Consider the following 12,816-nt stretch of genomic DNA (forward strand, 5'->3'; position numbering starts at 1 on the left):
CACACCCACCCCCGGCTCTCAGCCGCATACTGCCTCCTCACACCGTCGCCCACATCCAGCCCCCCAACCTGCCCCTTCGCATCCCCATCCATGAAACTCCGCAGCGCAATCAGCGCCGTCCGGATCCCCCACGCGGGCTGCCACGTCTCCTCGTGGTGGCCCGAGATACTCAGGCAGATCTCGCGGTTGACCTCGAAGCGGCCGGAGGGGGTGAGGAAGCGGAAGGACGGCGGGCGCAGCGGGTAGGTTGCGGGGAGGACGATGCGGCCGTGGTAGATGCCGCCGGCGTAGGGCGAGGGCGGCGGCGGTCCGGCGAGGGTGAAGTGCCAGTCGTAGAGGTTGGAGTCGGAGACCGGGTGTGCGGTGAAGTGTGGGGAGGGGTGGGAGGCGAGTTCGGAGGCTTCTTTTAGGAGGCGTCGGTGGGAGGGGGACGTCATTGCTGGCGTGGTGGAGCGATGCGATGCGATGCGATGCGCAGCAGAGCCAGTTGTCTTGTTGTAGGATGGGATGTTGTGTGTGTGTTGGACTGAGGCGGGTTGGATGTAGACAGTAGATCTGATAGAGGTTATCAGATTGGCGTGTGATGGCTGATGACTGATAAGGTGGCGACCACTATACAGGCGTCAAATGTTCCTATGTAGACATTGGAACATGTCAACCTTCATGGATTATCAGAACTAGTACTGCTTGTATGTAGTCCAGGAGATGGAGTGAATAAATACCCCGTCGAGGGCGAGATAGAAAAATGCCAGCTTGTCCTATTCAAATGACGTTGAAGTTTCCACGCGCTACGGAGAAATTCGTGTATACCTCAGGCAACCAATCAACTCTCGCAATGGAGTCTCCTTAGCAGCACCAGATAAGCCATTTTAATCTAATACTCCTTCAGATCTAACCAGAGATATCGTACAGAAATTGCGCCCGTATTAATTTCATCTCCTCATATCAGAAGTATATACTCCGTACGACCTATTCATGTATGCATGTTCCGGCTATGTCCAAGACCAGACTGCAAGTAACAAAAGAACTAGCAAAACCCAAGGTCATCAATCCCAGTCCCGCCACTCGCTCGAGTCCTCTCGTCGGTTAGTGGTCGCGCTGCCTGCCTCGTCCGGTTTTCGCGATCGGCCTACAGCCCCGTTTGCGGCGACGGCTCCCGGGTTGCTCACGGAGCCTTGGTTCAAAAGGTCAGTCTCACTGATATCATCCTCGAAATCACTATCACCCGGCCGTGGTCGCGGGGACATGGGGGCCAAAGTCTGCATCGACACCCCCGTAGCGGGCCGTTCCAGGTTTCGGAAGCTGTCTAACGGCTGATTCGGATTCCATGTGGGGGCTGCAGCGTCCGTCCCTAGCCAGGCTCGGCTGTTGTTCATGTTACGTGAGTACAGGTCACGGTAGTAATGCTGCTGGTTGGCCATGTCCTGTTCTCGCTTTAGACGTAGTCCTTCTTGCGCTTCAAGAAATTTCCTGCTCGGTTCCCAGCGCCAACCATCGCCGGTGGTCGTGCACACAGGGATGGGCCAGAGTAGGGGCCGGTTGCCGAACAGATGCAGGAGATTCTTGCGCCACCCGAGATCAAACGCGTGCGGTAACTTTCCGTTATCCTCCTCGTTCAGGTAATCCTGGTATCTGTCGTGCTCACGCTGTCTTTCCAGCTCCGCAAACGATCGTGTCAGCGCCTGTTGGGCGGGCGTGAGTTGATCATCGGACACCCCATGGCCAGTGGGCTGCCCTGGTGCCGGAGAGAGCCGCTCCTCCCCTTCCTCGGCCCGAGTAACCCCGGGAATCGCATTAGCATGCGCTTCGAGAATCTGCTGCCCGTAATCCTGCAGCCGGTGGCCAAAGCTGTCCGGAGCGGGACTGTCCCCGTCACCATCCCCGTGGTTCCCCAGTATGTGCTGATAGCGGTGACGATCCAGCGCTTTCCGCAATGGCGACACATACCGCGTCTTCTCCAAACATTCGATCGTCGTCATGCCCCGGACCGCAAGACTGATATGCCATGCCGTGAACCCCGTCAGCACCAGTCCAATAATCCCGCCCAAAATAGCCAGCAACACCACATTCACCGGCAGCATCGACTCCAGATACGGAGCATCATTAAACACCTCCGTCCAAATCCACGTTGCCGCCACCGCAAAATCCACCCAGCAGAACAGCGACGTATAGACCAAGAACAGCAGAAACGCCTTGTAATTGTACAGCCCCACACAAGTCGCAAGCCACGGACAGTGATGGTCCATCTTCAGCACGCATCGCTTACACGTCGAGCAATGGTGCGCCCGGTCCGGCTTCGGACACTGACATTTCTTGCAAAACCGAGATCCCCCAGTCGAGTTCACCGTGTACGCCGTATACTCCGGCAACTCGGTGACAGGCAGCGCACTGTATTGATGCCGACCAGCCCCAGTCGTCAGCGGCGATCCGGGATCCGTAAAGACCGCCACCGTGTACGAGATATTAAGGCATATGTAGAGAAGGACCCCCAGTATCGTACTCGGTAACCCTATTACAAACACCAGTCAGTTTCCGATCCCCATCCGCACATTGTCTCGCACAGGTCCATTCGCAACGTACCGATCCATGGGCTTCGCGACGGCTTCAACCCGGTACTCGCTTCGACGTAGACCGCCCACGTCGTCAGACTGTACACAAATGCCAGAGGAAAATACGTTACCGCAGCGCAACAATATCGTTCGCACCGGAGGGCCCAGGCGCGCGGGCGGCGTTTGGGCCAGGATGGAGACGTTGGCGGCGATGTCGCCAGGGTTGCCATCGTGACTGCAGGTGTATATCTAACAGCTAGAACGAGTGCATCGAGACGATCTATGAGTAGGCGATCATTGCGAACTAGATTCTGGAGCGGTATAGTTGGTTGGCGAGTAGCACAGTAATGGTTAATAACAAGGAAGACTTGGTATTCGAAGATTAAAGAGGATAGTGAAAACAAAAGCAAGACGAAGAAAAGCAATTGAAAAACTGGCACGATCCAGAGCACTCAAAACAATGCGATGATGATGATGATGATGATGATGAACTGGAGCCTGGTGGATGATTGCGGATCTCTGAGATAGCCGTCTTGATGACGAGAGGATAGCGGTATCGTACGGTAATTACCAACTGCACAGCCACCTAAGGTATCGATGCATGCGTAATTCTACACGTGGTTGGCGTCAGCCACAGCCACCCTTGACTGTTGTGCAAGTAGTAGGTTATTTTAGGAATCAGACAGCTGAATTGTCACTCTGTGATTGAGATTCCAGTCCATAGACATATTCTCTTCCTGGGTATAGTAACATCAAAATCATCCCAATAAATACCAAAAGAACGCCACTTGGTGATAAGAACAGAATCGAGATGCGGTCTGCTTGAACCACTTTATACGCTATGTCTTTGAGAAAGCGGATCTAGATTCCTCTCTTGCTCCGATGTCCTTCTCCCAATCTTCTCGATGGCACAAAAATGAAACTAGTTTGTTGTGGTTGTGTTGACAACTGTGATCTGACCCTGCTCGCACCAATCATTGACCGGCTTCAAAGTGTTAGTATGTCACGGATCTAGATTCAATCGAGACGACTCACCAAGCAGCTCAGTCTGTAGCACCACGAGCAATTTGAGGTGTGATACTTGTAAAAGTCCACAATAAGCAAGATGAAGCCCACGAGGACTGCAACCAATGCCCCGAGTCGTACCAACCACCAAGCCCACCACAGTGGTTTGCGACCCTTGAAGAAAGCCAGAGCACTTGAATCCTTCGAGCTTTTGGGGCCCTTGCGAGCCTTGAAAAATTCGGCAATGCTTGAGCCAGGGTTGGTGACCTTATTTTCTGGGACAGTGCTGGCACCCGCGGCACCCGTCATGGCCACGTATGGGTTACGGGCAAGACCAATGCGTTCGCGAAGAGCATTGGGAGATCTCATAATACAGAGACCAGACGCGAGACCCATGGTGAAGCCTCCAATGTGTGAAAAGTTGTCCAAGCCCGGAAGCAACCCCAGCACGAAAGAAATGGCGATACCAAGAACCATGATCACCAGCTCAACCCATGGACTCGACCGTTCACCCCATGTGTAGAGGAGATCCAAGATATAGAGAGCCAGGATGCCGAAGAGACTGCCCGAGCAGCCGCAAGAACTCTCGCCCTGAGCTGCGTAGTTTCCGCCGAGCACGAAACCCCAGATACCGCTGGCCAAGTAGACAAGGGCGTACCGCCACCATCCGACCGTTCTCTCCATATCCGCGCCCATCGTCATTTGAACCAGCAAGTTGAACCCGATGTGGATAACCCCGGTGTGAAGGAACATGGGAATGATGAACCGGAACCATTGATTTGGCTCAGGGCGATCGTCCAGGGAGCCGCCTGGGACCGGGTTCGGCACTCCATTGAAACCGCACAGCTCCGAGAGTGTGCATACATAATCCGCGGTCGATGTCGCGTTAGGACACGGGAACAGAAACTCCACGGCCGAATTCTGAATCTTGTCCACGTTCTTCATACACGGCGTGTACCTCGCTCCCATGTTGATCTGAACGTACGGCGAAGGGCCAATCATCGGGTTGAACTGGGGGTGGAGTTCGATCGGGCTTCCTGTAAGTTGAGCTGCAAAAAGTCAGTAGGAAGGACCTCCAGCGGAAGAACGCATCGCTAAGAGCACATACCATTCTTCACCAGCTCGACGATAAAAACGATAATCTGGGCTATGGTAAATGTATATGTCACCCAAGCAATCTTCTTCTTAAATATCCCCTTCTTCTGTCTCCTCATCGGACCAACTGGGGGCCCGGCGGGCTCCATTGCCGTGGGTTCTGGCGCGTATTGAGTTGGCTGCTGCATCCAACTTGGCGGTGGAGATCCATTTGGATACTGATTGTGTGCTTTCAGAGGTATATTGTCGGAGTAGTGATCGGCCTCATTGAACCTGCCGCCCGCTACATATGGCCCCTGATCTGATTCGATCGATTGTTGGCTGTGCCGAAGATCATGAGAGTCATAGTCGGCAGTTGCATACGGGTGTCCGCTGTTACCTGTGTAACCATGCCCCTGTGAGACCGGAGAGACGCGATCGACGGGTTCGGTGTGAGGAAAGGCTTGCTCGTAGGTTGGAGGATTGTTACTGTAGCCGCCGTTGTAATAGCTGTGGGCCGCCATATTGGATGGACAGCCGCGGCAGTGAGAATTTGGCACTGGACGGAGGTTGCTGCAATCCTCTATAAATGGTGACGGATCGTAGAATAAGATAGATAGCAGTGATCAATTCAGAGATTTGACAGCAACTGTTCAGAGGAATCACAAATAAACCTGTGGATAGTCTCAATATCCTGATGACGAAGGTCGCAGCCACGAGCTGAAACGAGATAATCGGCCTAGTCTGATGGATCCCGTCTGGGCAAAAGGAGGTGGAGGAGAGCACGAGATGGCAATAACAAAGAAGACTATCAAAGGACTCTAGGTCAAAGACACGAGACGCTCGGCAAACGACGGCAATCCAAGAAAAGTGGGAAATCTGGTAACGACTGTATCAAGAGATATGAAGCAGAAAGAGAGAGTTAGTTGTCAGAGGGATATCCAGGTGGTTCCTAGGCAGTCACTTTTGGCTGTGGCGCACTATTTTTGGCGCCGATCATCTGGTGAACTCGTAATATACATCATCACTGGCACTGTTCAAATGTCCTGCCACTGCCACACAGCACTGTTTGGATGCAGCAAATCAAATGACCGTGCTCAGGAATCCACAAACTCTGATTACGACGATTATTATTGCCCTCCAAGGGCTGGGTTGGCCCAGTGGATCGTGCCCTCTGGAGTGTTTACTCTGCCACACTATTATTACTTGGGTCAGGTACTGTCCGTACTCCGTACCTAACTTCGCTTCGACGGATTTGGCCCACCGCAGACCTCGCAGGTTTCGCAGTCAGCACAGCCATCTCATGTTTGATATTCTACATAACTATCTAATTCTCGTTACGAGTCTACTGGAGATCATCCAGTTCCAGCCTTGGGGTAGGCAGGCAGTGTATCTTCGTATTCTGTTCATAAAATCTCACATTTGACATTAAGCATTATTCAACGCCTCAGTCACACAAGCCAGTCAGCTTCTGTTCCGCAAGGCGAGTGTTATCTATCTTGTGCATCAACCAGAGGGAGACATTAGTGAATGCAATGGGGTTGAATATGATTAATAGAACTCAATCCCGTCTTGAACCCAAAAACACCTAGTGTGTAGAAGCGAAAGATGAGAGGCTCTGCAATCAGAAGTGCCCACCAATCGTCGACCCTCCGAGCTTCGAGTACGCATTATTATAACCGTCGTTGAATCCGTTCAGTACTCGTGCTCACATTAATAATCCGGTTCCTCCTAGTTCATTAATTCTTCAGGGCGAGATTGTGTCGCCATAGGACGAAAACGATAGCCCAAAGAACGCCCCATTTTAAACGCCTTAAAAGTAAGCAGTCGACAGAAATCTTTTGAGCAGAAAACAGTGAGCTTGCTGCGCGAGAAAGAGACTTGATCGAAAGATGACTTACCACCAACACTGACTTCCAGATCCAAACGGATGGAAATTAGAAAGAATACAAAGTCGTTTATGTCTATACAAAGTCCGCTCCTCTCATGACGATGGACTTCCCGAAGCGGAGAATGCCGAAGATGCAGGGCTGGCATGCGTATCGAGAATGCCGAAAGCAGCGCCCATCTCCTCTCCGCTGTGGCCGGTAAGCAGCCACACCAGGCGGCTCAGCTTCTGGTACAGCAAAGATGGGAAGTAGAGCACCAGCGCCCAGAAGAGAAGAGAGAGCACCACAATGACGAACGTGTTGGCGACGAGCTTTTCGCCTGGTGTCATCACATACAGTCCGAAAGTGACCTCGTAGCGGTAATATCCCAATTGAACATGATCGCCAATACGTTGCAGGATGTTGCGACGGGGATTCTTCATCATCAGATGGCTGGCCGAGTTTGTGCTCGATGCAGTTGCCATTGTGGATGAATATTTGCTGATGAGCTCGTCGACCGCGGCCGGAGCATGGGAGGAGATGTGTGTCGTGGTGGAAGGGGTGTAGAAGGTTTGGACTTCGGTTGCCATGGCCGTGTAGGTTGAGCCTTTGCTTTTGAAGCTAATTTTCGGTATTCTTTTTGTCTCGGAGGAAAGCGGTCTTGTCACGTCCCTTTCAAGGTGTTGAAGAAGTCGCGTCACGGGCCTCCCTTTGGTTCTTTCCTTGCGGATATTGCAAGGTCCGCTTTCCCAGCCACTGCTAGGTAAAATCCCTAGCAATAAATGCAGGTACGTCCTCTTTATTTGGCTGACTTCACGCAAGAGAGTTGAGCTCCCTTTTCCCGTTAGGTCGTTGAGTATTGAGTTGAGCCCGGCAAAATGGACGGGATGCCGGGATAACCGGAAGAGGCTGAAAAGATAAGATACTAGAATCCAATTGCTGAATAGAGTCGCTAAAGGAGCGCGAATGCTATTTTATGTAACAGGCAAGAACGAGAAGAGTATATGGTACCAATACAGAAGAGGGAATGAAGGAAGGAAGAAGAATCCGACAAGGAGAGGAAAAGAAGGGGTGTGATTAGTAGCAGGTATTAAGATTATTATACCTCGAGGAAGAGGAAGAACAGGATTGGAGAACCCGGTAGGGCGCGGATGAAAACAGCCGCAGGATCATCCACCCTTTGCTAGGTAGCTTGTTACCCTATGGACAAGGATGGAACTCTGTCCAGGTATCTCAGCATTGCTTTAATCTCACTATTATTATTGATGCTTAGAACAATGATTATAATTAAAGAATCATTCATCTCCTGATCGATACCTTGATTAAAGTGAAAGCTGGTAGCGACATCATTATTGTGTCTTGTCCGAACTCTACTCAGCCTGGCGGAACTCATCGGCACTCGGCAGCAATTTTTTTTTTTTTTTTCCACCCTGAAAAATATTGATTAGATCTAGATAATAATTATAGTTCGATAGGTTCGATAATAGTATCAGACAGAGTCACTTCAGGAGATGAACTTATTCAGTCCTCAATTAGTCCATAAGCCTTATGCTGTTCTTCCTAATCCAGTGCGTGTTATGAAGATCGTCATCCTCTATTATCTTGGCTTCAATATCCAGCCTGGTCTACTCCGTACTCCGTACAGCCTCTCAGCCTACCAAAGTCAGCCGCGGATCCTCGATTGCAATACTACTTCCTTAAGAGCCATGTGATTATCAGAAATATTCATAATCCTCCTTCCTCCAGGAAGTTGTAGATAATCTGAGTACTGTACGTGAGCACCTAATCAGGTGACACTACCTCTTAAGGTAGTTAGTGTTTACCGCTGATTCAGCCAGTGATGTCATGGGCAACCGTGCTGAACCACCCCCCACTTCCTGTTCCTTAGTTCTCTCTCTGTTCTGAACTCTATCTAGATCAACTCCCTCACTGTTCCTGACAATCATCCATCAACTTCATCATCATGGCGGAAGAAGAAGATCCTCTCATCCAGGCTTTGCCGCCAGCGACCGACTATCTCACCTATCTCACCCTGTTGGAGTACCAATTGACTCCCGCCCGCTTGCCCACTCTGCATAAGCTGCTACAAGATGAGACCTTAACCACAAACATCGGCTGGGATCTGGTCCAGCTTTTACTACCAATGCTGCCTCAGTCGCTGGAATGCTTGCAAGATGTTGCTCGACTTGGTAATCCCAGAGAAGTTATCTTGCGGGTTTCTGATGCCCTGATGCGGCTTCAACCTGATGAGGACGACTCCAACGCTCAGACCCCACCGGGAGACTTTCATACACCGGAAACACATTCTAAATCAACTACCAGCCATACTCCACGATATGTCATGCAATTCAATTGTCTTGTCGCCATGCTCTCTATACTGCATTCCCGAATTCAGACCAAATCCCCAAGCCGATTTCTCGCGACATCCCTCCAGGCAGTGCTAGAAGCATACACCACGATGCCAACCAGTGAGACGACAATTGCAGTTTTGGAGTTTCTCCGTGACGTGTCCCCGACGAAAAGACCAGCACCACCTCCTAGATCAGCCAGCGAGTCCAGCGTGTTGCGGGTGTCAGCCGCGTCCGCCCCAGATCCCGAAGCCGAAGTGCAATCTCCATCCCCGAAGAGCAATGACGAACCGGCTCTTGTTAAACGCTTCTTACAGTTTGGTCTGATCGAACTTCTCAAATCATATTTACTAAGTCTGGCCGGTCCCATGGACCCAGGGATGTCCTGGGCCATCCGGTTGCATGAGAAGCTTCATCCGGAGACGCGCTTACCCGGGAAGGCCTCGCAAACCGATGTGTATTCCAATAACAACTATTTGAAGGACAGAGACATGATACTGGCGAAGATCATTGTAGGTTTTGACTCATTCCGCGAGCATTGCACATTCTGACCGACATAGGCTTTGTCGAGGGACTTTGGTTTGAGCGACGATCAACTGCTCGCAATTGTCTTCCAGCCTGCTAAAAACCAGCCTGCGCCATTGGACTTTGATGAGCCCCCTAAAAATGTCGAGGACATTCCGCTGGAGAGACATGGTTCGCTGTTACTGCTCGCTGGACGGGCCGCCATGGTTGAGCTGTTCTCGTCCGCTCAAGTTACTCCCATCCCGGTCTTCCCTGATCTAGCACGTATCTATTCGAATTTCATCGGGCAAGTCAAAACTCCGGACGAGGTAGCATTCGGGCAGCCGCAGCCGCTTCTTGACTCTCTACTCACATTGACTGCCCTTGCATTACGCAACAACTCGATTGGGGAACCCACAGACGATAAGGAATTTTACGATCTTCTTCTCGCAGTGACTGCTTGTACGACCCGGCAGACATACAGCGTCATCCGGCAGCTCCCGGAAGTCATTGTCCACAGTCATCCCTCTCAAAGCACCCGCTTCAAAGTCATTCGCAGAGTCCTGGAGGACGAACAGCTGCAGACGGTAAAGGACCGCGCAGTCGGGTGGCTGAAGAAGGAGATTCTAGCTGCGACAGCTCAATCATCCAATAGCGCCACAAACATCTTCCTCAACCCTCACTACTTCTCTGTTCTGTTCCCACTGCTTTTCAACTCAGCCGATCTGTTTCTCAACGTATCTGCCGACATTGCAGCGTCATGGATCAGATTCTCTCAGACCCTGGCTCCATCCATCCACGCTGCATTAAACCTGTACTACATCCTGCTTCAGTCTTCGACGCTCCGGACGCAATTACAGCTCGAGAAGACCTACCCTTACTTCCGCAGTCGATTCCTGGAACCCCTCAAGACCCTCTGTCATGCTTTCGAGGCAGAGATGACGCAGAATGGTGGTGACGGCCGCATCGAGGCCGCTGTCGGAGAGGAGATGTCTCAGATCGGCATGGCCCGCTCCGTAGGGCTCATCTCGCATGTTGTCGAACAGGTCGAGGACGCGCTAGAAAATGCGTTCGCGAGCACGGATTTGGGGTCGTTGGAGCCGAGTGCGGATGATATCGCTCGGGTGGATGCTATTCGGAAGGAGACGGTACTATGATGATTGCTTTCGATATACCCTAGCCGTATAAACAATGAGATGAAGACCTTGTTTAAAAGCAAACTATGCATGATATCTCATAGGCCTTTACTTGCAACTTACAACGAAGCAAATCGATCAGATCTTCACATTCATTCCGAATTATCGCGACCAAAGTTTGTAAAAAGAAAAACAAGTTCCAGTACCGACCAGATCTCAATTAGCCCAAGATACAACAAGCAGCTAGCCCGGAAGACAAAACAGATGCACCAAGAGAGTGGAATGAACAGCGAGACAAGAGCCCAGAACTACCGCCCGGCACTCTCTCCCCCCCTTTCAGAACAACGGAGCGCCCTCCTCCCCCTCCTCGTCATCACTACCCGGCTATCCTCCAAAACAGCCACCATCCAACGAAGTCGAATGAGTTCATGTCGTGTCAGATAATCGTATTTCGTGGGGGCGAGGAGAGGCCAAAAGCACGCGGACCCTGGGGTCGCTATAGGATAAGAGCAGAAACATCTCAGAACGAAAAGACAGTAGACGCCCGCATTTGGTCGGTTGATCTTGGGCCGGTGGTGGCTAATTTAACGGGCACTGGTCGGATTGGGGTTATGGGCGTGGAACTTTGCGGGCGTGGAGCTCGTCGTGTGGGCGTTTACATGACGACGCAGCCGCCACCGGGGGAGGCTAGAGGCAACATGTTAGTATACTTGCAAGACAGATTGGCAGGAGAGGAAGGTACGTACACTTAACAACAACGGCGTTCTCGATGGAGTTCTGGGGAGACATTTTGATTGATTTGGGGTTTTGCGTGAAGCAAAGAATGAAGTTTTGGATGCTTGAAGATTGGATTTTGGGATTGATGTGCTTGATGGTGGAGGAGAAGAGGATGGTCTCGGGGGATTCCATGATGGCTTTATATCTTCGTCTGAGGGATGTTGAGTCGGCCTGCCAACGCTGTTCAAGTGGTGTATCTCAGCTTTGATTCGATATGATGAGAGAGGAGGAAGATAGGATGGAGGAGGAGGCGTGATGGTCTGGTGGCTGAAAGGAATGCCTGCATTTCGTGGACGTCAACAGGGGTGTGCACGTTGAGTGGCGTATACCATAGAGTTGGATAAAGAAGAAAAGCTGATATTCAAGTCGAGAGCATTAGTATTCTTCCCGACAGAGTCAATGGGGTTGCGATGGCTCGTCAATGCTGTGACTGGTGGGAAGATTCAATCGGCTTGATATTGTTCTCGACTTGAAAGACCGCCATTGCCATTCTCATTTGTCAGTCAATGTCCGCGGCCTTCGGCGAGCATTCTTCTCCTGATATCAATGGGGTATTTTTTCTGGGATCTCCAGCTGCGTAAAGAAGAACTCATTCAGTTCGGTAGTCTCCATTTGTGAACAATCGACCTGGAACACGATTCGTGGTCAGCGTGATTCTCATCATTTCGGCCTTCACTAACAAGAGATACATGAATGTACAGGAAGACTTTATTGGAACGCTCGAATCTATGTCTTTTTTGCACACCGACTCAGGCTCATGCCTCGTCGATTGACGCGGTGCCACAATGCGCGCCGTTGCGGTTTCTGTAGGAGGACAATCGAGAGACACAAGCACATCAAGTGGCGTATTGTATGCACTGCTAATCACATTCCCAAGACAGACACCAGTACTCTCATAATATGAGAATTGTACCCAACAATATCTAGCGATGAGATATCCAAATGGGCGAGGTTCATGACCAAAGATGTGGTCGTCCAATCAGATTGCCGCTTCTTGGTATTGTTCTTCGAGGAACAATATCAACCCACTTAGCCTGAAGTCAGAACTTAAAGATATGAACAGGAAGAAAGAAAGAACAAAAATTGGTCAAATTATCCAAAATACTAGATTCCTAATTCATGATTAGACAAAGAAAATATCCCAACGTCCTCAAGTGTAGAGGGGCTCCGTCAAATCATTGAGAGCCAATCCCGACTTTGCAACATCTTCCTCGATCAAAAACATCAATGGCATCTCGACCAGCGTGCCTTTGACCTGGCTCAGCAGCTCCTTGACCTGTCGAACGCCTTCTGGACCAGGAGGGAAGTCGTCCCGCACAACATGTCCATATTCGTACCGCGCCGGCTTGGCTTTCTCGTCCTTGCCGTAAGATTCCTTGTCGGCGTTTTGGAAATAGTAGCTGTAGAATTCCCGGTATGTCGCCCAGTTGCGCACGGTGTCGTCCGGAACAGCATGGAAGACTTTGCGGAAGACATCGGTGTTTGTCCTTGCGCGAGTGTTCCAAAGGCTTTGGAGGGTATCCGCAAGAGGATCTGCCACGATTTGACTCTCTGG

At 51.0% G+C, this 12,816-nt stretch overlaps 5 protein-coding genes across 5 annotated transcripts; 1 reads left to right on the plus strand and 4 right to left on the minus strand.

Annotated features, from left to right (window-relative positions):
• Positions 1-9: 9 nt before the first annotated feature.
• On the minus strand, positions 10-437 carry CDV56_100006 (ubiquitin-conjugating enzyme E2; the record flags this gene model as incomplete). The annotated part of the gene is made up of 1 exon (XM_026753625.1): positions 10-437. A coding segment is annotated over one exon (428 nt), but the record flags the coding sequence as incomplete, so codon positions are not given.
• Positions 438-1,046: 609 nt separating this feature from the next.
• On the minus strand, positions 1,047-2,779 carry PFA3 (DHHC family palmitoyltransferase; the record flags this gene model as incomplete). Its single annotated transcript, XM_026753951.1, has 2 exons — positions 1,047-2,509; positions 2,581-2,779. 2 exons carry the CDS (start codon positions 2,777-2,779, stop codon positions 1,047-1,049), a joined length of 1,662 nt encoding a protein of 553 aa, XP_026617006.1.
• Positions 2,780-3,471: 692 nt separating this feature from the next.
• Positions 3,472-5,152, minus strand: CDV56_100728 (rhomboid family membrane protein; the record flags this gene model as incomplete). Its single annotated transcript, XM_026754347.1, has 3 exons — positions 3,472-3,534; positions 3,585-4,603; positions 4,663-5,152. The coding sequence occupies 3 exons, from the start codon at positions 5,150-5,152 to the stop codon at positions 3,472-3,474; spliced, it is 1,572 nt and encodes a 523-aa protein (XP_026617007.1).
• Positions 5,153-6,612: 1,460 nt separating this feature from the next.
• CDV56_101207 (serine palmitoyltransferase small subunit family protein) lies at positions 6,613-7,086 on the minus strand (the record flags this gene model as incomplete). The annotated part of the gene is made up of 1 exon (XM_026754826.1): positions 6,613-7,086. The coding sequence occupies one exon, from the start codon at positions 7,084-7,086 to the stop codon at positions 6,613-6,615; it is 474 nt and encodes a 157-aa protein (XP_026617008.1).
• Positions 7,087-8,459: 1,373 nt separating this feature from the next.
• On the plus strand, positions 8,460-10,505 carry CDV56_101493 (uncharacterized protein; the record flags this gene model as incomplete). Its single annotated transcript, XM_026755112.1, has 2 exons — positions 8,460-9,356; positions 9,405-10,505. The coding sequence occupies 2 exons, from the start codon at positions 8,460-8,462 to the stop codon at positions 10,503-10,505; spliced, it is 1,998 nt and encodes a 665-aa protein (XP_026617009.1).
• Positions 10,506-12,816: the final 2,311 nt, after the last annotated feature.

This window comes from Aspergillus thermomutatus (genome assembly GCF_002237265.1).
Source record: "Aspergillus thermomutatus strain HMR AF 39 chromosome Unknown NODE_30, whole genome shotgun sequence".
NCBI classification, from domain to species: Eukaryota; Fungi; Ascomycota; class Eurotiomycetes; order Eurotiales; family Aspergillaceae; genus Aspergillus; species Aspergillus thermomutatus.